General features: G+C 38.8%; 4 protein-coding genes and 1 long non-coding RNA gene across 11 annotated transcripts; 4 read left to right on the forward strand and 1 right to left on the reverse strand.

The window, feature by feature from the left end:
* The first annotated feature begins 19 nt into the window (after positions 1–19).
* Positions 20–6,034, forward strand: LOC124348895 (CREB-regulated transcription coactivator 1-like). 6 transcript variants are annotated; one of them, XM_046799278.1, is made up of 15 exons: positions 20–675; positions 1,106–1,219; positions 1,379–1,796; positions 1,856–1,982; positions 2,044–2,200; positions 2,267–2,503; positions 2,723–2,779; positions 2,919–3,068; positions 3,364–3,447; positions 3,540–3,710; positions 3,780–3,869; positions 4,018–4,083; positions 4,295–4,439; positions 4,506–4,619; positions 4,714–6,034. In XM_046799278.1, exons 1-15 carry the CDS (start codon positions 556–558, stop codon positions 4,815–4,817), a joined length of 2,154 nt encoding a protein of 717 aa, XP_046655234.1. In that variant the 5' UTR covers positions 20–555; the 3' UTR covers positions 4,818–6,034. The 6 variants fall into 6 exon arrangements, with proteins under 6 accessions (XP_046655234.1, XP_046655236.1, XP_046655237.1 ...); XM_046799280.1 differs by lacking the exon at positions 4,018–4,083; XM_046799281.1 differs by lacking the exon at positions 3,364–3,447.
* A 113-nt stretch (positions 6,035–6,147) lies between these two features.
* On the reverse strand, positions 6,148–11,432 carry LOC124348843 (histone-lysine N-methyltransferase EHMT2-like). The gene is made up of 13 exons (XM_046799176.1): positions 9,705–11,432; positions 9,458–9,645; positions 9,187–9,381; positions 9,053–9,123; positions 8,758–8,987; positions 8,518–8,687; positions 8,298–8,456; positions 8,021–8,230; positions 7,803–7,947; positions 7,635–7,743; positions 7,399–7,570; positions 7,257–7,335; positions 6,148–7,179 (listed from the first exon to the last, which is right to left on the reverse strand). The coding sequence occupies exons 1-13, from the start codon at positions 11,202–11,204 to the stop codon at positions 6,832–6,834; spliced, it is 3,576 nt and encodes a 1,191-aa protein (XP_046655132.1). The 5' UTR covers positions 11,205–11,432; the 3' UTR covers positions 6,148–6,831.
* On the forward strand, positions 7,071–8,645 carry LOC124349193. The gene is made up of 4 exons (XR_006920209.1): positions 7,071–7,199; positions 7,269–7,485; positions 8,161–8,448; positions 8,554–8,645. It is a non-coding gene; the product is annotated as an uncharacterized LOC124349193 (long non-coding RNA).
* Positions 11,433–11,642: 210 nt separating the features above from the next.
* On the forward strand, positions 11,643–16,510 carry LOC124348849 (vacuolar protein sorting-associated protein 11 homolog). The gene is made up of 17 exons (XM_046799189.1): positions 11,643–11,788; positions 12,000–12,068; positions 12,156–12,329; positions 12,393–12,591; positions 12,669–12,925; positions 12,991–13,328; positions 13,391–13,691; positions 13,753–13,944; positions 14,013–14,120; positions 14,190–14,270; positions 14,331–14,614; positions 14,685–14,788; positions 14,850–15,051; positions 15,116–15,211; positions 15,281–15,368; positions 15,438–15,687; positions 15,865–16,510. The coding sequence occupies exons 1-17, from the start codon at positions 11,774–11,776 to the stop codon at positions 16,371–16,373; spliced, it is 3,267 nt and encodes a 1,088-aa protein (XP_046655145.1). The 5' UTR covers positions 11,643–11,773; the 3' UTR covers positions 16,374–16,510.
* Positions 16,511–16,595: 85 nt separating this feature from the next.
* Positions 16,596–17,704, forward strand: LOC124349109 (transcription initiation factor TFIID subunit 10-like). Of its 2 annotated transcripts, none has more exons than XM_046799622.1 (4): positions 16,596–16,696; positions 17,013–17,223; positions 17,292–17,356; positions 17,422–17,704. In XM_046799622.1, exons 2-4 carry the CDS (start codon positions 17,026–17,028, stop codon positions 17,627–17,629), a joined length of 471 nt encoding a protein of 156 aa, XP_046655578.1. In that variant the 5' UTR covers positions 16,596–16,696; positions 17,013–17,025; the 3' UTR covers positions 17,630–17,704. The 2 variants fall into 2 exon arrangements, with proteins under 2 accessions (XP_046655578.1, XP_046655579.1); XM_046799623.1 differs by having other exon boundaries at positions 16,607–16,697; positions 17,016–17,223.
* The last annotated feature ends 28 nt before the right edge of the window (positions 17,705–17,732 follow it).

Below are 17,732 nucleotides of genomic sequence, written 5' to 3' on the forward strand. Positions count from 1 at the left end.
TTTCACGCTTCAACCAGTCTCATTTATTGTGCTCCATAGTGGTGCAGATAAGGCCACTATTTGATTGTATATAATAGTTGATGCAGGAAAATATTAGATTATTTTTTTAACCTGTGCAAGTAAGTATCAATAGTACTTTCATCCTTGAAAAGTTATTTTGGATATTGTATTAATGGTTAGAGAAATACTAAACGAGGGTCTCGTGCGGCGCAAACATTCCAGCCATTTGAGTCAATCTAATCGTAGGAATGTGTTGATAAATACTTTTTGTTTAGAAATACGTCCAACCCGATTCCAAAAGATAAACAGTCAATTGCTTCAATAAAATAATGCAACAACTATACTGCTATGCAGTCGCGTACTCGCGTTGTTAAAAGTATTCTGGCCTTGTAAAACTCAAGGCCAGACACACGTGTGGTTTGGGGATTTTTGTTTGGTGCGTAGTTTACGATTCAGAGTCCTCTGTAGTGGTTTTAAAGTACCAGATGATGACTTGGCCTTTGTAAACATTGTGATAAGAAGTCACAACAGAAAAAGGAAGAGAAGGTCGCCATCATGTCCAATCCACGAAAATTTTCCGAGAAAATTGCTTTGCACACTCAAAAACAGGCAGAAGAGACAGCAGACTTCGAAAAAATCATGAACGAAGTCAGAAACGCCAAGCCTAATCAAATCGTGAGTATTGGTGTTTCCCTCCAATTTACAGTTTATCTACGCCACACGCCTAAGCTGTCTTTGCCTTCAGTTGTTGAATTAACAATGTTCTTTGGTAAACTAAAACAATTTTCTCTCTTAATAGCTACTTTTACTAAACATTGGATATTCTTTATTTTGGAAAACTCATTGTGGAAAGATTTATGTCCACATGAAAAGTTTCATGTTTCAACTTTCGTTTAACTTTTCACCTGTTGCCAAACTATATTTTACTCTTTCAACTTTAGCATTTGCATGTTTACTGGCTGCCTTATTATTGGTTGAATCTTATGACTTAATTTATAAATTGAAATAGATGGCCATACAGATCATTCTAACTGGTTTTGCTAAGCTTCATTCTTGTATTTACATCTACTCTTTTGTGCTTACGGGGTGATTTTCTTCTCAACAGAATGGTGACTGTAGCCCCTCTCATCTAGTCATCAGCCCTATTTCACCCTTCAGGGCAGGCTCGTTGCCCAATGTAAACTCTCCCTCCACCAATTCCACATCAATTGATCTTCAGGTATCTCATTAAATATTAGGTCTGGCTGATAGCATGTTTGGTTTCGGTTTACTTTCTTTTTAAATTATGAATGTTCTGATGTTTCTTAACTTGCTTTTTTATTGCAGTGATTTTTATACTGATTTTTATACTAATTGCTTGTGGTTGATGATCTTGCAGAGTGCTTTGAGTAATCTCGGGGATATGCGGGCAGGACGAGAAAGTGGATATCGTGACCGACGATCCGCTGGTCCAGGTGGAGGTGGATACAGTCCTGGATCTAGCCTTGGTTCTGTTCGCCCCTCCCGCCGTTCCGACCAAACAACCTCGCCTAACCCACACTCGTATCAAATGCATCCGAGTGGAGGTCTAGTTCAAGCACCGCAGATTTCAGGATCTGTGGGATCACCCAATCTTTCAGGCAGCACTGGCGCGGGTAGTGGTGGAAATAACGGAGGGTTGTCTACCAACGTCGCCTACCTCTCTCCACCTTTAGATCCCTGTTGGAGGAGACATTCAGACTCAGCTTTACACCAAGCAGCCATGGTTTCAGGTGACGGTGTAATTGGAAATGCCTCTACAAACTTGTCCAGAAGAGGTATTGTTAAACTTGCACTCAGATTTGTTGGGTTGTATAGACTGAATTTCGGTTTTTAGGACAAGATGGGAACAATTACTTAAACAGTGCGGATGCCGGTAATCCTTCTCTCCATCTAGGGATTAGTATCCCAAGTGATGGAAGGCCTAAGTCCTGCTGTGACGTTTCACGTGTACCTGGAATCAAGTATTCATTTCGAAATTCTGTTCACATATGTTTTGTTTTAACAATTTTGATGTATTCATAGCATTTGCCCTGGCCCGGAACCCAACGGAATTCAAATTCCGATCGGGAATAACACGGGATCGTTGCCTGATCTGACAAATTTACAGTTTGCCTCACCTTTATCCGACCCAATTGATGAAGACGACAGTTCATTGCAAACGCATTCACTCTATTCTACTGTAAGTTTGGAGAAAAAGAATTTTTCCGATTATTACATTGTCGAATCATCTCTACGTATCCCACAGAGTCCCAACGTAGTTAGTCCAAGTTATGGCGGGAATGGTCTAATTGATCACACTCACCCGCTCAACTCTTTAAATATGGGCTTGAATCCCGGTCCACCGGGTGGCTCCAGTAGGGGGTCCTCTCCTGGTCCGTCACCCAGCCAGCGGCGGCGCCCTCACCATCAGTTGGTGAATCTGCAACTCCGCTCACCTTCACATGGACATTCGTCCCAGAATCATTCGCAAAACCAGTCCTCCGTAAGCTTTGTCCTTTTTATAGCATTTCTAGTTATTACATAGTTCATACAAATACGCCATCCTAAGTGGAAGCATGACATTGCGGTAAGTATTACGTAGTTGTTGAGTATGCCACGTTTGTGTTGTATGCTTGTTTTTCCTTTTTCATTTTTTATTTCGCTATTTTTTGTTTCATTTTTTATTTGTTTGTATCTTTTGCTTGCTGTCGTGCGTGTGCAGAACCTTTTAAACGTGCCCTCAAACTCCATGAATTCCAGGCTTCTGCATTCCTCAAAGGTACGCAAGATATGAGAGAAATCTTGTCTTCAATGAGGCGCGAAATTCTTTAGGCTGCTAGTCAATTCGGGTTTTGTCATTAATTATACGCAGTTCAGTTTATTAATGTAGAGTTTATGTTTTGGAACGGCGATTTTAGGGAATCGCCTTGGATCCGAGCGGTATGTCGGTGCCTAGTTACCAATCGTATCTCTATCAGAACAGTGGCTGCGGAGCCGACTACGGCCAGCCTATCAGCCCAGCTCATAGTCCTACTCATATGATGTCACCCTCACAGCCTATTCCGACAGTAAGTTAGCACTTATATGCTCTTTCACCATTCTAGTTGAATGTCATTTTTATTAAATCAGCGTTTAACAATTATAAAGTAACTGTGAATTTCAGCTCGTTAATTGTTATCTGTGCGGCATGAAACAACAGCACGCTTGTTCAAATAAGTGTTTTGATTTATAAATATAGTTTCATATCATTTATTATCTTGTTTACCCATGCACATGTAATTGATTGATCGTTCTACCTGCATGATTCTATTTTGTTTTATTTTGTGTTTATTTTCATCCCTTGTTTTGTGGGGAAATCAACAGCATGGAGGCTTGTTAACGGCATATCGAAATCCCCAACCGATTCTCAGACCCAGTCCGATCAGTTCACCTACCCTGGTTGTTCCCGTAAGTCTAATAATCTGTCTTGTCAGTCCAAGTGAAGTTAAATTAACTCCAATTAACAAACATCACTACTCAAACTTCAAATCTAATTCTAGGGTCATATGAATTATCGGAGTAACAGTCCGGGCGATGGTACAAATTGTGCCAGTAGCGCCCCACCCAGCCCTGTGTCACAAAGCCTCTCTCCAGCCAGTTCGCCTGGCCTGGCCGCATCACCCGCCTCTCCTTTTACAGACCAGATGACTACCATGAACTGTCAAAATCAGGTAGTGTTAATCTTTCATAGTTTTCTAGATGCAGTAAAATATCTAACAACGTTTGGATTGTTTTTAAAGATGGGATCAGGTAGCGGAGGAAATCTTAACCAGATGTCATTTTATCCCAACCAATCAAATGTGCTCAACCAATTTGAGCAGTTCAATATGGTAAGCCTTATCATGTTTGACGAGGTGTTAAGTGCAGGGGAGGGGGGCATGCTTCATTTGTCTTTTCTATTTCAATGTGATATTATTTCTAAATTGAAGCATGACTATTGAGTTAAGCTTGAGTTTTTAATTTCGCATTCCCCTTCAGATGGATTCTAGTTCCGATCAGGCGCATCATAATTACGGAAACTATAAATCGAACCAGTTGGGACAGGTTATACACATTTTTAGTTTCAAAATTTTATGTAAACTTGAGTTGATTTTTCTTTATTTTTTCTGTCTTTCTTGAAATTATTTAGTTACTTTCGGTCATTTTTAAGTATATGTTGTGCTCGTGATTGATTGTTGCAAAGCTTAGCAGTGAAATCCAATACTATTATTAGCTATCTAAAACAAAGAAATGACCTTTTTTGTGAAACATTTAGGCCAACATCAGCATGGACATATCTTTGGATCCCTTCTACAGCCAGCCGTCACAGTTCATGTTTGGCGGAAGGTTAGAACTCAATCAGCAAACTGCACCACAAACTCCACAAACACCGTCAAGTATCCCGGATATTGTTCTTCAAGGTATGTGTTCGAGCTACACCACATTTTCCTTCGTAATTACGATGCGCTCACTGATTGGCATTTCAGATTTCTCTTGTACACCGGAAGAGCTTGCTCGACACAACTCCCATGATCTTAGCTCCGCCATGGGGTCTTCCTTTGAAGGCGTTGATTTCTACCCCACCGACGATGCTCTTAGAGGTGACAAAACCTTGATATTTTCTGTGTATAATTCGTCCGTCTGCATGCTGATTAGCGGTGCTAATATCCTTTTTTTGGTCAACTTACATTATAGATGGACTCGATCCGATCGATTTTGACGGCTTGCAGATCTTGACAAATTCAACGCTTGTAACTGATCCATCAACCGAAGATCATTTCAGATTGGATCGCATGTGAGGATATGCTCTCCCCGTTTCATCATTGTCACTCTCGTATCGGTTGTTTTATCGCGCTCTCTTCCTCCTGTTCGACCAACAAATCCATCAGGTCGTTTTTTAAATCTTAGTGTGAGAGCACGAATCACCGTTATGATCTCAGCATTGTCTTGCATTTTTTAAAGTGAAAAACAAAACATCTTTGAGATGGAATGACAGAGCAGAGATTCATAGCTAATTTATTAGTTAATTCAAATATCCTCCTTATCCCTATTTTGTCACTTCCGCTCTTTGATATTAAGGTGAGGATTTTTCTGCTTACCTTCCCGACATTTAGGTTTATCCAAAGTCAGAAGCCATTCACTTACAATTCCCTAAATCACATTACATATTCCTCATGAATCATAAGTGAAACATTACGTTGTTAAAAATGAACAATGTTCAGGTTTAACGACGTAATTTTGGAGCCACGCACAACCGTTTTTTAGACCTTTTTAACCAATTTTGCTAATGAGGATTCGCAGCTGTTGAAAGTGCGAGAATTGTTGTCCTCTCATGCTACCAGTTAATAAGTTAAACCACTTCTAAATAACAGCTTTAAGGAAAACAAATTGAAGAAAGTTCAGATTCTTTTTGTTTTAAACATTTTTAATATCTAAAATTTGTTGTTAAGATTTTATCGGAATTTTTATTGGTGGTCAAGTGGATGAATAATTTCTATCGACTTCTTCGGTTTTGATTTGCGCATTTTTTTTTGGGTAAAACTGGAAGCCCGGTCACTAGATGTTTGTGCCATTAAATTTCTGATTTTATCTGCCTAGGCCTACGGGCCCTTACGCATTGTTATTGCACTTTTCTTTGCCAAAGTATCTTTCCAGAATTTAATTGGTACTGATTGTTCCAACTGAGTGTGTTCCTTACGTCTAATCTCCCACTCCCTCACTCACTCCCTACCCAGAAAAACCCAGAAAATTCTCACCTGATTGTTTCACCTTGTTCTTCCCGACAAGATCGACATATTGCGCATTATTATCACTTCACTGTCATTATCATGATGGTTTTCATTAATATTGTGGTGGTGTAGTTTGACAAGCAATTTTTATGTATGTTGATGAATTTCTTTTTTTGGACAAAAGAGTTTTGCGTCAGTGTTATCGTTTTTTCTGAGGTTTGTTTCATTTATCGTGCAATATTACACAATCAGGCCGTTATTCGCGCTTGTTTAAAAGAAAAACAAAACATTCATTTTGTTTCTTTTTTAAAAATTATTTTTGAAATGAATTAATACTATTTCCATACATTTTAGGTAGAATGAGGAGTGGCACATATCAAGGAAATAAAACAGCAACATCTACGCAAAACGAGGTATATTAATTTTGCCAAGAAAAATTGACAAGTACAAGGGAGGAAAATGCGAGACGAGACTTGAACATACATTCAGGTGAGATTTATTTACAGAAGAGATGATGCACGATGCACCCACAAGTCATTTGAATCGAATAGTGTTACCCATGTAAAGTGGAGCTACCATTGACATTGATAAGACGTAGGACAGCTATAGGAAAAAAGAAAAAAAAAACATGGGACTAGGACAAAACAAATTGCACTTACTGATCAACGCGTAGCTACAAGGATTTTTTTCTACACGCACTTGTTTAGCAGGGGATCATTTCATTCCTAAAGTTGCTTGTCAACAACATGTTCATTACGAAATCATGGTGATTAAAAATTAAGTAGGTGAGGGAACGGTAAACAATTGTTTCTTTTCTTCAACATTACCAAATTGAGTTCATTAACGTTTCGTAGATAATTAAAACCAACTTGCAGGTATGATAGAACACGAATGGAAGTGGGGAGTAGGTGGCAAAATTTTGAGTAATGTTGAATCCAAATGGCATATTGCAAGTCAACAATAGTTCATTTTGTAAAACTTTGAACGAAGGTAAGAAAAATTTAAACGGGAAGAGTAATAATGAATGGCATTTTGGAGAGCGCATGCATAAGTTGGCAGCAACTAGAAATTTGTTTTATTATTACTAACGTTGGGAGTGCTGGTAGCCATTTTCGAGTTCTTGAAGTTGCAGGCTACGCCGATATTCTTCCACTGTTCGGTGAATCGTCAACTGCGAGTACTTGCATTTCGGCGATTGGCACGAGCATGTAAATGACTTATATTTAATAATCCAAAATTTGTCACCATAATCAAAAGCCAGCTCTTCATTGGCTTCAATATCTCGGACGGCGAAGAATGCGATGCGCGGAAACTTCAAGTCCTGGTGGTCGACAAAAACTTTTACCGGAATTAAGTTAGGTTCACAAGAGTGATTGATGAAGCGGGCTATATTGCCATAACGGCGGGCGTCGATGCAGTAAGTTTCTCCGTCCTATTAACAAATATTAATAGGTAAGATCATGCATGCAATCAACTTTCGCTTAAGTACTTTTCCATTCATAAACTTACCTTGTTATCCAGATCGAAAAGATATGAATCATCCTCACGTTGATCAGCTTCAAAGTCTGTGATGATTTCGCCAATGTATCTACGAGATGAGATAAACAAATTATTATCTACGTAAATCACGACAAAGTTCGGGTACACTTACTCGCAGACGTAGGATCCCCTAGGAATGGGTTGAGCTGTTCGGACGCCCCAACCTTTGTTTTCGATGCGGAAAAGAACTAAACGCGAGGTAATTCCATGTTGAACTAAACGGTTGTTGCACGATCCCCGATGACACTGACATGCACGATTGCATTCGAACAACATTGGCGGATCTGTTGCAATAATTCGAAACATGTTAGTAATTTTTAACATAAGCTACTCGTATCCAAGACTTGCCTGCGAAATTAAAGTCGGGCACCAGTTTGCCTTCTTCGTCGTACCAGCAACGAAAGCTGAGACTAGAACAGTTACAGTTGGTTGAGCAGTCACCAACACATTCGCAAAACTAGAATTAAATTTTGTTTAACTTATTTTTCTATTTAGTAGTTGTATTTTTAACAATACCGTTAGCGAGTTGATAGTTCTGTCGACATGTAGTGGACTCGTGAAGCAGTTTTCTGTGATGTAGATAAAGTCGTTAGGCTTAGGCTCACCGTCAAATCCATTTACACACTGAATCGGGTTGGCCTCTTTTCCTTTAGTGATGTCGCTGTAAAACAATTGAAGAATCCGTTGATTTAAGTCTCCTTTGAATATGTCTTGTACTGAATACTTGATCTTACTTTGAGAGGAATTTTTCAGAGTCACAATACGGCGTTTGAGTAAATGGCTGAAGTTTCATATTGACCGTCAACAATAAAGCCGAGTCACACCGCTTATCAGGACAAACCTCTAAAGCTAATTGATTCTCTTTATTCCTTAGATCGAAACGCCCGCCTCTATGTATCAGGAGCAAGGCGCATTCACAGTTATCTCGACGACTTGCCGTGTGCCTTTAATTGCATAATGTAACGATAAAGAAATCAACTCATCCTGAAAATGAAGCAAAAATCAACTTACAGTGGAGTGTCGCCATGAACGTTGGCAGCATTCACTTCACATCCTTGGTCAAGTAGAAGGGCTACAATATCAACGGATCCAGAGAAAGCAGCCCAGTGCAAAGCAACGTTCTGCTCTGCGTCTCGCACATTAGGATTCGCCTTACATTGAAGTAAATATCTAAAAGAAAAGTTATTTTATGTAGAATTGACCTCAGGTTCAGTAAAATTTTGATCATTACTTGACTATGTCTACTCGTCGATGTTCACAACCCCAGACTAGTGGTGTCCATCCTCCATCGTCTTGAGCGTTGATGAAATTTTTGCCATTTCCGATTGTCATGATGTAATGGCAAGCTTCTAGATTGCCATTTTTGCATGCTAAGTGAAGCGCAGTCATCCCTCCTTCTCCCTGAAAAACGAAAGTATCCCCAAAGTTTAGAACAGGAATTAATAACTGTTATTTAATAATGTTTTTAGACCTTGAGCGATGCACAAGACCCAGCCATGGCTAGATATTTTACAGTTTCATTGTGACCTTGAATTAACGCCAAGCTTAAAGGTGTATTTTGCGACTGATCTAACTTGTCAAGTGCCGCTCCGCTTTGCAAAATGATGTGGACCAATGCCAAATGACCGCTATAAGCAGCGGCGTGAAGTGCTGTTTGGCCGTCTGCATCCTGGTACGTCATATTCACGTTATGACCTTGCCCTACGGTGTCAACAAAAATTTCATTAATAGCTGATCGTTTTCTTATTTCTGTAACTCCCACTTACTTAAACACTCAACCACTCGTTCGATATCGCCGTTTTTAGCCGCTACGTAAAGACTCTTGTTGCTTGACGAACTGGAAAAATCAAACGGCCATTTAAGTGCAAGGATAAAATAATAATTCCAGTGAAATTAACACCTTTTGCCAGTATTTTCGAATGACTTTAAGATGCGCTGTAACATCTCATTGTTAAGGGATGGAGGAACACCATTAGAATCGATTACTTTGCCGGATGGTAAGACAAGCTGAGAGGACAGATAGCGGGGGCAGGGCATTTCCGAAGTGATACTTGGTACAATACGCGAGGGTAAACGAGATATCTTTGCAGTGGGTCTAAAAAAAAAAAAAAAAAAAAAAATAAGTAATGTCATTGATTCTCTCATTAAATGCGAAAAATAAAAATATTTACATTGTTTTTAGAAGTTTCGCATCATTACAGAACACGGGTACTGCACAGGTTTTCATCTGCAAGCGAATTTCGGTAACAGCTGAATCCCGCTGGCAGTGTAAGCACGCCTTCTTTTGACCAGGTCGTTGGCAGTCTGCATGAAAAAAATGATTCGAATCTTCCGATGCCCTACACTGAAGGAAGGCTCCCTGTGGAAGTAAAATGTTGTCAGTGAATTGCTAAGTTTAATCTTTCTATAATTACTTGCCTGAGTGCAAAACAGACCACAGCCGGGACAGCAAAAGTGCTTCCGAATGCGATCTCTGTGTGAATCGCAAAGGATCATAAATGGTATCTTCTTGGACGGCCGATAAAAACGTTTTCGATTAGCCACCAAACAGCAGCCGACTAGTTTTCCTCCTACTGAGTCAACAGCTTGGCAATAAAGAGTGGCTGCTGGAGGAACTGTGGCTATTGGAGGATGACTTTCCACACAAGAACATGCATAATTAATTGCTTTTTCAACTAGCAAAGAAATAGTTCCGTTAATTTGCAGTGGATTGTGACCATTAGTTACTGGCTTCACTTGTTCTTCAACAATAGATAATTCAACTTCATTCTCCAGAGAATTAGCGACTAGAACGGATTCATCTGTCAAAGATCCATTGCTGACGGAGATCTGACCTGATGTGTCTAGAGCAAGATTGTCACACGACAGTGAGTCATCTAGATTAGAAGAAGTGTGCAATGGTTCTTTTTCAGGAGTAGATATATCTTTGGTTTCTAACCCGTCAGTTCGCAATTTTTTACTTGCCGGCCGTGATTCTAAACCTAGGAGATTAGTAGGATTCATACAAGAAACTATTTCGGACTGATGAACGACAGTTTCTGGGCTTGATTTACTTTGCAGTCCCAGTGAGGCCATATGTTCCACTTTGGAGACATCCTCCACAACTGCTTCTTCAATAGCTTCTACTGTTATTTTTTCACTCTTGTTTGCTTCGATTAGAACTGTTCCTTTACAGGGTCTACCACGTTTTCTTGGAAGATCCATAGGTTTAACTAATTCAGATTCTGATGGTAACATGGCCTTCTTGATAGGCCGGGTTTCGGAGAGGCCTTTCAGCAGATCTGTAGCAGACGTTCGGCTAATATTGGTTCTTTGAGATCTTCTTGTAGTTATGATGCCTGTAGCTCCTGCTGCTGAATCACTTCTTTCTGAACCAGCTTCACTGCTAGAGTCCATTTCAATTCTAATAGTCTCAGCATCAATTTTAGTTGTGTCAGTGCTTGTCTGCTGGGGTTTTTCTATTTGTGGTACTCTGGGAGGCCTTCCTCTTCCTCTGGAGTTCTTCGGAGTTTCTGATTTTATGGGTGCTTCTGTTGAATCCTCTTCATTTTCAAAGTTCTGACGCTTGAACTTTGATTTTGATCGGTGGGGTCCTCTTCTGTTCGATTGCTCACATCCAGCTTCTTCCTCAGCACTGGTGTTGAACTGAGACTTCATGCCTTCCAAGATCTTTTTTCTGACATCTTTAGGATTATTACCTTCTGGTATTACAAGCTTACTGCTGTCGTTTTCTCCAGTTTTGATAGAGGAAATAGATGTTGGAGGTGCAGAATCCTTTGAGGGCACTTGTAAAGTGATGAGAGCATTGGCAGCTTCAGCTAAAGATATTCCATTATTGTGCGGCTGCGACACTTCAATTTCGATGAAAACTTCGGAGTCCTCTGCCATTGTAGAAGAAACTTCCTGTTGCGAATCCATTTTAAACTGAAGAAATTCAAAAATTTCTGATCTCAGCGTTTAAACTTTAAACTCGGAAACTCTACTGCTTCCACAAATTAGACATGGCAAAAGAAATAAAGAGCAAGATTCTTCGAAAGAGATTCCTTTCAAACAAATAAAGCCGTAAAAATAAACCCTGAACTCCTTCAGCCGCAAAAAGCGATGCACAAACACCATCTATGGACGATAACTAAATCGAGCAAACTTTTCTTTAAAAACAAACAAAGTTCAATTATATTAAAACAGAGAAATTACTACTAAGCAATAAAAAAAAATTTCAGAATTTAAAAAATAACGTCGCTCTATTACTATGATTGTTACAAAAATAATTCATTAGTTCAAAATTTAAAATTTTCTAATTTTCTGACTCTTTATTTCGTTAGGTGGCAGCATAATCGATTTCAGCAGAAGTCAATATCAAATCAGACGAATTTCCAAGTGAGTAATAACAGACTTTTTGACAGTAATGCATAAAGATTAAATTGGGGTTTTGATTTAATTAACATAGATAGAGCTGATCCATGCAAGCCAATACATCTGATATATAAATGGCTTTCTTTCAAGTAAGTTGTCTTTTTTTCTAGCTCAAGTGTTGTTGTTTATTAACCACCTTACGTTAACGATATTGGAGCAAATCCTCCCCTTTTTTCCGTTCTCAGTTGACTGAATTAACTAAATGTGAAATTTTTATGAATTTTTTGTTGCATTAATGTATCTTTCATGTAAATATCAGTATTAGCCTACTACATTTCTTACTGGTAACTTTATTTGCAGTGGAGAAGATTCAATTTTTTTGAGCTACTTAAGGAAACAGACAGTGGTAACTTGGAAAGGTCATTCAAGGTAATTTATGATGAATGTAAACTACTATGTTGTGAAAACTTTCTTGAAGTATCTTTAAAAAAATGTGGGGTCAATTTTTTGTTTTAGGATGTGACAATCACCTCTAGTTCCAGTGGAAGAGGACACATCATTCTTGGGGATAACTTGGGTCTGGTTCATCTCTTTGACAGGCAATATCAAAGGGAATCCTTTAAAGCTTATAATGTAAATACCAGTCATGTGCTTCAACTGAAACAATCACCATTCCTTGGAACAGTTGGTGTAAGTTATTTCACAAAGAAATCCAATTATGCTTTGTACAATGAATAAATTGATGTACTGCAGGAAGATGATCCAGGAGTCAATCCAGTAATCAAAATTTGGAATTTGGAAAAGAAAGATATTCATGGTTGCCCAGTATGTGTTCATCTAGTTCGTGCTCTACCGGGCAATCGACCAGTTCCAGTCACAGCATTCACAATTGATGAACAAATGCATTTGATGGCAGCTGGTTTTGCGGATGGCTCAGTAGTCCTCTACAGAGGTTATTATTTATTATTATTATATATTTTTTTTATTTTAAATTTTAAAAATATTTATGTTAAATCCTCTAATTCACAGGAGACTTAAGTCGTGAACGTCACAGCAAACAGAAATTTCTTCAGCCTGGAACAAGTCTTATAGCTGGACTTTCATTGCGAACTAATCAGAAGTTATCGTACTTGTACGTTGCAACGACAACAGCTGTCCTAACCTACACCATCGCTTCCAAGGACAAGGAGAAGTATGCAGAACTCGATCGTGTGGGCTGTTCCCTAGGATGTGTTGCTTTTGCTGACTCAAAACAAGGGCAACATTTCATGATTGCTCGAAACGATGTAACGCATTATGTTTAAGCACGGCGTAAAATCATTCTTTCATTCTAATTTTCTATCCTTACCAGGCTGTTTACTGTTATTCAGTGGAAGGAAGAGGGCCCTGTTATGCATTTGAAGGAGAGAAACTTGACCTGCATTGGTTTCGTGGCTATTTGGTCATCGTATCTAAAGTTGTTGGAAAAGGGGATGTAGACAGCGACAAGACAACTGTTACCATCTTTGACGTCAACAACAAGTTTATTGCATTTACAGCACCTATTGCTAATGCTTATCGAGTCATTTCAGAATGGGGATCACTTCTTGTTCTTACCAAGGATAAAAAGGTTCATCAGTTAATGGAAAAAGACTTGCACACCAAGCTAGACATTCTGTTCAAAAAGAATCTTTATGATGTTGCCATCAGGTAAGCCGGTTTTTTAAAGAAAAATTATGGGTAGAAATAGTAAAAATTTATTTTTCGTATAGAGTTGCCAAGAGCCAACAATATGATATTGAAGGCCTTGTGGAGATCTTTAAATTATATGGTGATCACTTGTACGCCAAGGGGAATCACTCCGGAGCAATGGAACAGTATTTGAAAACGATAGGTCGCTTGGAACCATCGTACGTCATTAAAAAATTCCTGGACGCTCAGCGCATTCATCAGTTAACAGCCTACCTTCAAGAATTACATAAACAAGGCCTCGCTAGTGAAGATCACACGACGCTACTTTTAAATTGCTACACCAAGCTGCGGGATACGGAACGATTAAACCAGTTCTTGAATGTAATTAGAAATTTACATTTTCTTGTCCGCTTTGTATAGTCAAATACGATTTGTTTTTCAGACTAAAGATCAACGAAGTGAATTCGACGTCGAAACTGCTATTCGGGTCTGTCGACAGGCTGGTTATTTCGAGCAGGCATTGCGTCTTTCCCAAGACCGAGAAAAGCACGAGTGGCATCTTAAAATACTTTTAGAAGACCTGTCTGATTACCGACAAGCGCTGGAATACATAAAAAAATTACCACCAGATTTAGTACGTTAGATTATGATTATTGTTTGACCTGACATGAGAAATTATCTCGATTATCTTTCGATTCTCAGGCCAAAGAAAATTTGCTAGAGTATGGCAATGCACTTGTCGAAGAGCTCCCCGATGACACTACAAAACTATTACTGGAGTTGTGTTGCAATAAGAGCAGCACCAGCGAAGTAAAACACTTTATAATCTGAACTTTCGAATTATTCGCAGGACTTAACATACTCTTAAATCTGCTCTAGGTCTGTGACCCCCAAGAATTTTTATTGCTTTTCATCAATCACAACGAAAAATTGGTTGAATTTCTGGAAAACGTACTGCAGGTATTTCAAAGTTGCGCCATGTAATAGTTTGATTTTGAAAAGGAAGATATTTTTGTTTAGGTTTATCCCAATTCACAAAGTTCTCTTCATTTTGCACTCCTCGAACAATACCTTCTGATGTGGACTAAGAATATTGCCGATCCGGAATTGGAGAAAAAGATCACACTTCTACTGCAGCATTCTTCTGTTTTGAGTGCGGCAGATCGAGCTCTCTTCCTTTGCCAAACTCACAAGTTCCGACCAGGGATTCTTTTCATATTTGAAAAAACTAAACTCTATGGAGAAATTCTCCATTTCTACGCAAGCGAAAATAACTTTGAAAATGTTATTGCAACCTGTAGAAGGTATTTTTGTCAGCTACTTTTCCTAAATTTATTTCTGGGAATATTTATTATTGATTATAAAATGCTATAGATTTGGTCAGCAAGAGCCATCATTATGGGTAAAAGCATTGACATTATCAACTTCAAACGACAAAGTCACACCTGGTTGCTTGGCAGAAATTTTGGCATCTATAGGTAAAGACAAATTCATTTAGCTGCTTAGAATTCGTTTTTAACTTCTGATGGTAAATTACAGAGAAACTTAAACTTCTACCTGCCCTCAGGGTGATTGAAATGCTTTGTCGCTCCCCTAGCGCTACTTTGGGTCTCGCCCGAGATTACTTGATTCGTACTCTGCAATCGGATCAGTCGAACATTAGTGAAGATGAGAGGCTCATTCACCAGTATCGCCAAGAAACTGAAGCTGTGCGTGAAAAAATTAAGGACATAAAAACAAGGTATCTAATATTCCGATTTCTTTACTTAAAATAACTTGTTAACCTATTTTTACTTCTACTGTAGCGCTCTAGTGTTTCAAGGTTCTAAATGTAACGTTTGCAATCAGCCATTGGAACTACCTTCGGTGCATTTCCTTTGTTTGCACTCATTTCATCAGCAGTAAAACAATTTAAAAGTTATTTTTTTGCTTTATTACAGTTTTGTAATCTTTTTACGATGCTTTATTAGTTGCTTCGATAGTTATGCAGACAACGAAAACGAATGCCCAGCATGTCACACAGAAAATAAAAGGATTTTGGATATCGTTCGGGCGCAGGTAAGCTTTGAGCATTGTGAACGTTTTATTTTGGATTTCTCATTTTTCTTTACGCTACGAAACAAATAGGAACAAAGCAAAGATCTTCACGAAGCCTTTCATGGACAATTGGAAAAAGCAGATGACCCTTTCACCGTACTTGCCGATTACTTTGGTCGTGGGGTGTTCAATAGTTTGCCATCCTGGGAGTCAGCCATTTCCGGTCACCAAGGAGTTCGCAGTGAATTGCCATCCGTGTCCTGGGGTCCTCAGAATGCTGGTCCCGGTTCTGAAGCAAAGCTGCGTAAGAATGAAGGAAAGAACACTTTAAGTTCTACAGGTGATTATCTAAGTGGAATTTGTTTATAGATAATTTCTCTTTGTTTCGTTAAGCAGAATACAGTTCTATATTAATCTCTGCTATCGTTTCGGTTTTTGTTGATTATACTGCGATATCAGCATTCCAAGTTTTCACAAAATCCCAAGACTGACTCGTTTTTTTCTTCCTCATTGTTAGGATTCGCAAATGAAGGTCGTATGAGATTGCAGGAAAGTGCGTCGGTTCGGCCTACTAGAGATGTGACTGAAGGTCGATTGCGAAATGCTGAAGTCATTGGAGCAGCGGAACGAGTTGCATCGAGCGCAGCGGCAACCACAACCTCCGAAGCAAGACACCGACTTCAGGAAGGAACCACAAAGAAAAATTATCAAACTGCGTCCGTTGAAATTCCCCGTCAAACGGTGGCTTCGCAGTCAGCCACGAGTGTACCAAACTATGTAGGAACGAGAGCAGTTTGTGTTCCTGCAGTATCTGACCTCAGTACGTCACTCAGAAAACCGGAGGTTAACAAATTACCTCCAAGTAAAACTTGCGCGAATAAAATTTCAGTTGGACCGGAAAATCCGTTTAAGGATGATAATTATGACGAAACAAAAAATCCTTTTGCGGATGAGGAACCTACCAATCCTTTCGGTGACGACGACGACGATGATTATAATGACAGTCTAAATCCTTTTGCTGAATGATAGGCTTATATTTTTTTCAAAAACAAAAAAATTACTTCGTATTTGGTTCTATTTGTTTCCACTTTCCATTACGTTGACGATATGAAATTAATGGTCAATAGACAAACAGATAAATAAAGATATCATTAAAAACGTAATGGTTTGAGTTAATTGAAAATTGAATTTCTTATTAAGCGTGGAAGGGTAGACAGCGCCTCTAACGGCGTTTGTTTCTACTTCGTCACCGTTAGTTCCTCGTCTGCTAATTGTTTCCATCCGAAATTGTGATCTGGATTCTGTTTCCTGAAATTTTGTTATCATTGGCATTCCTACTATTTTTAACGGTAAATATTATATTCCCAACATATTTAAGATGAAAATGAAAATACTGAGATGCATTGGAGTTCATTAATGAATGAAGTTCAATTTTACATGAATCATGTGTGTGGCAGGACAACAGCAGTAGCAGCTAGCAGTAGCAGCTAGCAGTAGAATAAATACTGAATGATTGACCTGTATGATTTTTTTACTCACTATACTTGATTTACACGAGATAATGTTTTAACAGAATTGTTGAGACTGATTTTCAGTTGGACATTTTGTTGAACTTTGAAAGAGTTTGTTTTGCATAGTTTGCAATAAATCATTTCTGTTTTTCAGTAGATTCCTCACAATGGATGATCAAGATGCAACTGAGTTTATGGACGATGATTCCAATGATGCTAATTCACCAGCAGCTGAAAATGATCAAACCACATATGAAGACCTAGCTGCTGGTCCTAGTGTGGAGCCTGTTGAAGTTGGTAACACAAGAACATTGGGACAACCTTTGTCAGATTTTCTCATGACTTTAGAGGATTACACACCAACTGTAAGTGAATTCAAGCAGTCAATAATCTTTTCATCACTTCATGTTAATGTGATAAATTTGTGTTCTAGATCCCTGATGCTGTTACTTGCTCTTACCTTGCCTCATCTGGTTTTGAAGCTTCAGACCCGAGAATGTAAGTCAAGTAGAATTTGCTTACTTTATTCTGCTTTTGCTATCACAACTTCATGTCTATTGCAGTGTCCGTCTGGTGTCTATTGCTGCTCAAAAGTTCATTTCTGACATAGTAAATGATGCTCTGCAGCACTGTAAAATGAGAGGAGCTAACACAGTTCAATCTTCAAAAAACAAAACGAAGGATAAAAGATATGTCCTAACCATGGAAGATCTTGCACCAGCACTTGCAGAATATGGAATTCAAATTCGCAAACCTCCATATTACTCATAATTTGTTTTAAATAATCTTTCCCTCCACAGCACTCTTTACTTTCTTTTCTTAAATAAATCATAATCTTTGAAATTAGCTTATCACCTCTGTTTATAGACAATCT

The sequence above is a fragment of the Daphnia pulicaria genome, chromosome 7 (assembly GCF_021234035.1).
Source record: "Daphnia pulicaria isolate SC F1-1A chromosome 7, SC_F0-13Bv2, whole genome shotgun sequence".
Lineage (NCBI taxonomy): Eukaryota > Metazoa > Arthropoda > Branchiopoda > Diplostraca > Daphniidae > Daphnia > Daphnia pulicaria.

What these genes read in the sequence shown, in the direction of transcription:
- LOC124349109 (XM_046799622.1), top strand. Translation starts at nt 17,026, where the DNA reads ATGGATGATCAAGATGCAACTGAGTTTATGGACGATGATTCCAATGAT. An exon ending in TAGAGGATTACACACCAACT is followed by an intron (nt 17,224 to 17,291) that starts GTAAGTGAATTC and finishes TTTGTGTTCTAG; the next exon opens with ATCCCTGATGCTGTTACTTG. An exon ending in GAAGCTTCAGACCCGAGAAT is followed by an intron (nt 17,357 to 17,421) that starts GTAAGTCAAGTA and finishes TGTCTATTGCAG; the next exon opens with TGTCCGTCTGGTGTCTATTG.
- LOC124348849 (XM_046799189.1), top strand. An exon ending in ATTAAGGACATAAAAACAAG is followed by an intron (nt 15,052 to 15,115) that starts GTATCTAATATT and finishes CTTCTACTGTAG; the next exon opens with CGCTCTAGTGTTTCAAGGTT. An exon ending in TGGATATCGTTCGGGCGCAG is followed by an intron (nt 15,369 to 15,437) that starts GTAAGCTTTGAG and finishes CGAAACAAATAG; the next exon opens with GAACAAAGCAAAGATCTTCA.
- LOC124348895 (XM_046799278.1), top strand. Translation starts at nt 556, where the DNA reads ATGTCCAATCCACGAAAATTTTCCGAGAAAATTGCTTTGCACACTCAA. An exon ending in GGCTTCTGCATTCCTCAAAG is followed by an intron (nt 2,780 to 2,918) that starts GTACGCAAGATA and finishes CGGCGATTTTAG; the next exon opens with GGAATCGCCTTGGATCCGAG. An exon ending in CCATGAACTGTCAAAATCAG is followed by an intron (nt 3,711 to 3,779) that starts GTAGTGTTAATC and finishes TTGTTTTTAAAG; the next exon opens with ATGGGATCAGGTAGCGGAGG.
- LOC124348843 (XM_046799176.1), bottom strand. Translation starts at nt 11,204, where the DNA reads ATGGATTCGCAACAGGAAGTTTCTTCTACAATGGCAGAGGACTCCGAA. An exon ending in TTCGAAAATACTGGCAAAAG is followed by an intron (nt 9,124 to 9,186) that starts GTGTTAATTTCA and finishes TGATTTTTCCAG; the next exon opens with TTCGTCAAGCAACAAGAGTC. An exon ending in GTTCATGGCGACACTCCACT is followed by an intron (nt 8,231 to 8,297) that starts GTAAGTTGATTT and finishes ATGCAATTAAAG; the next exon opens with GCACACGGCAAGTCGTCGAG.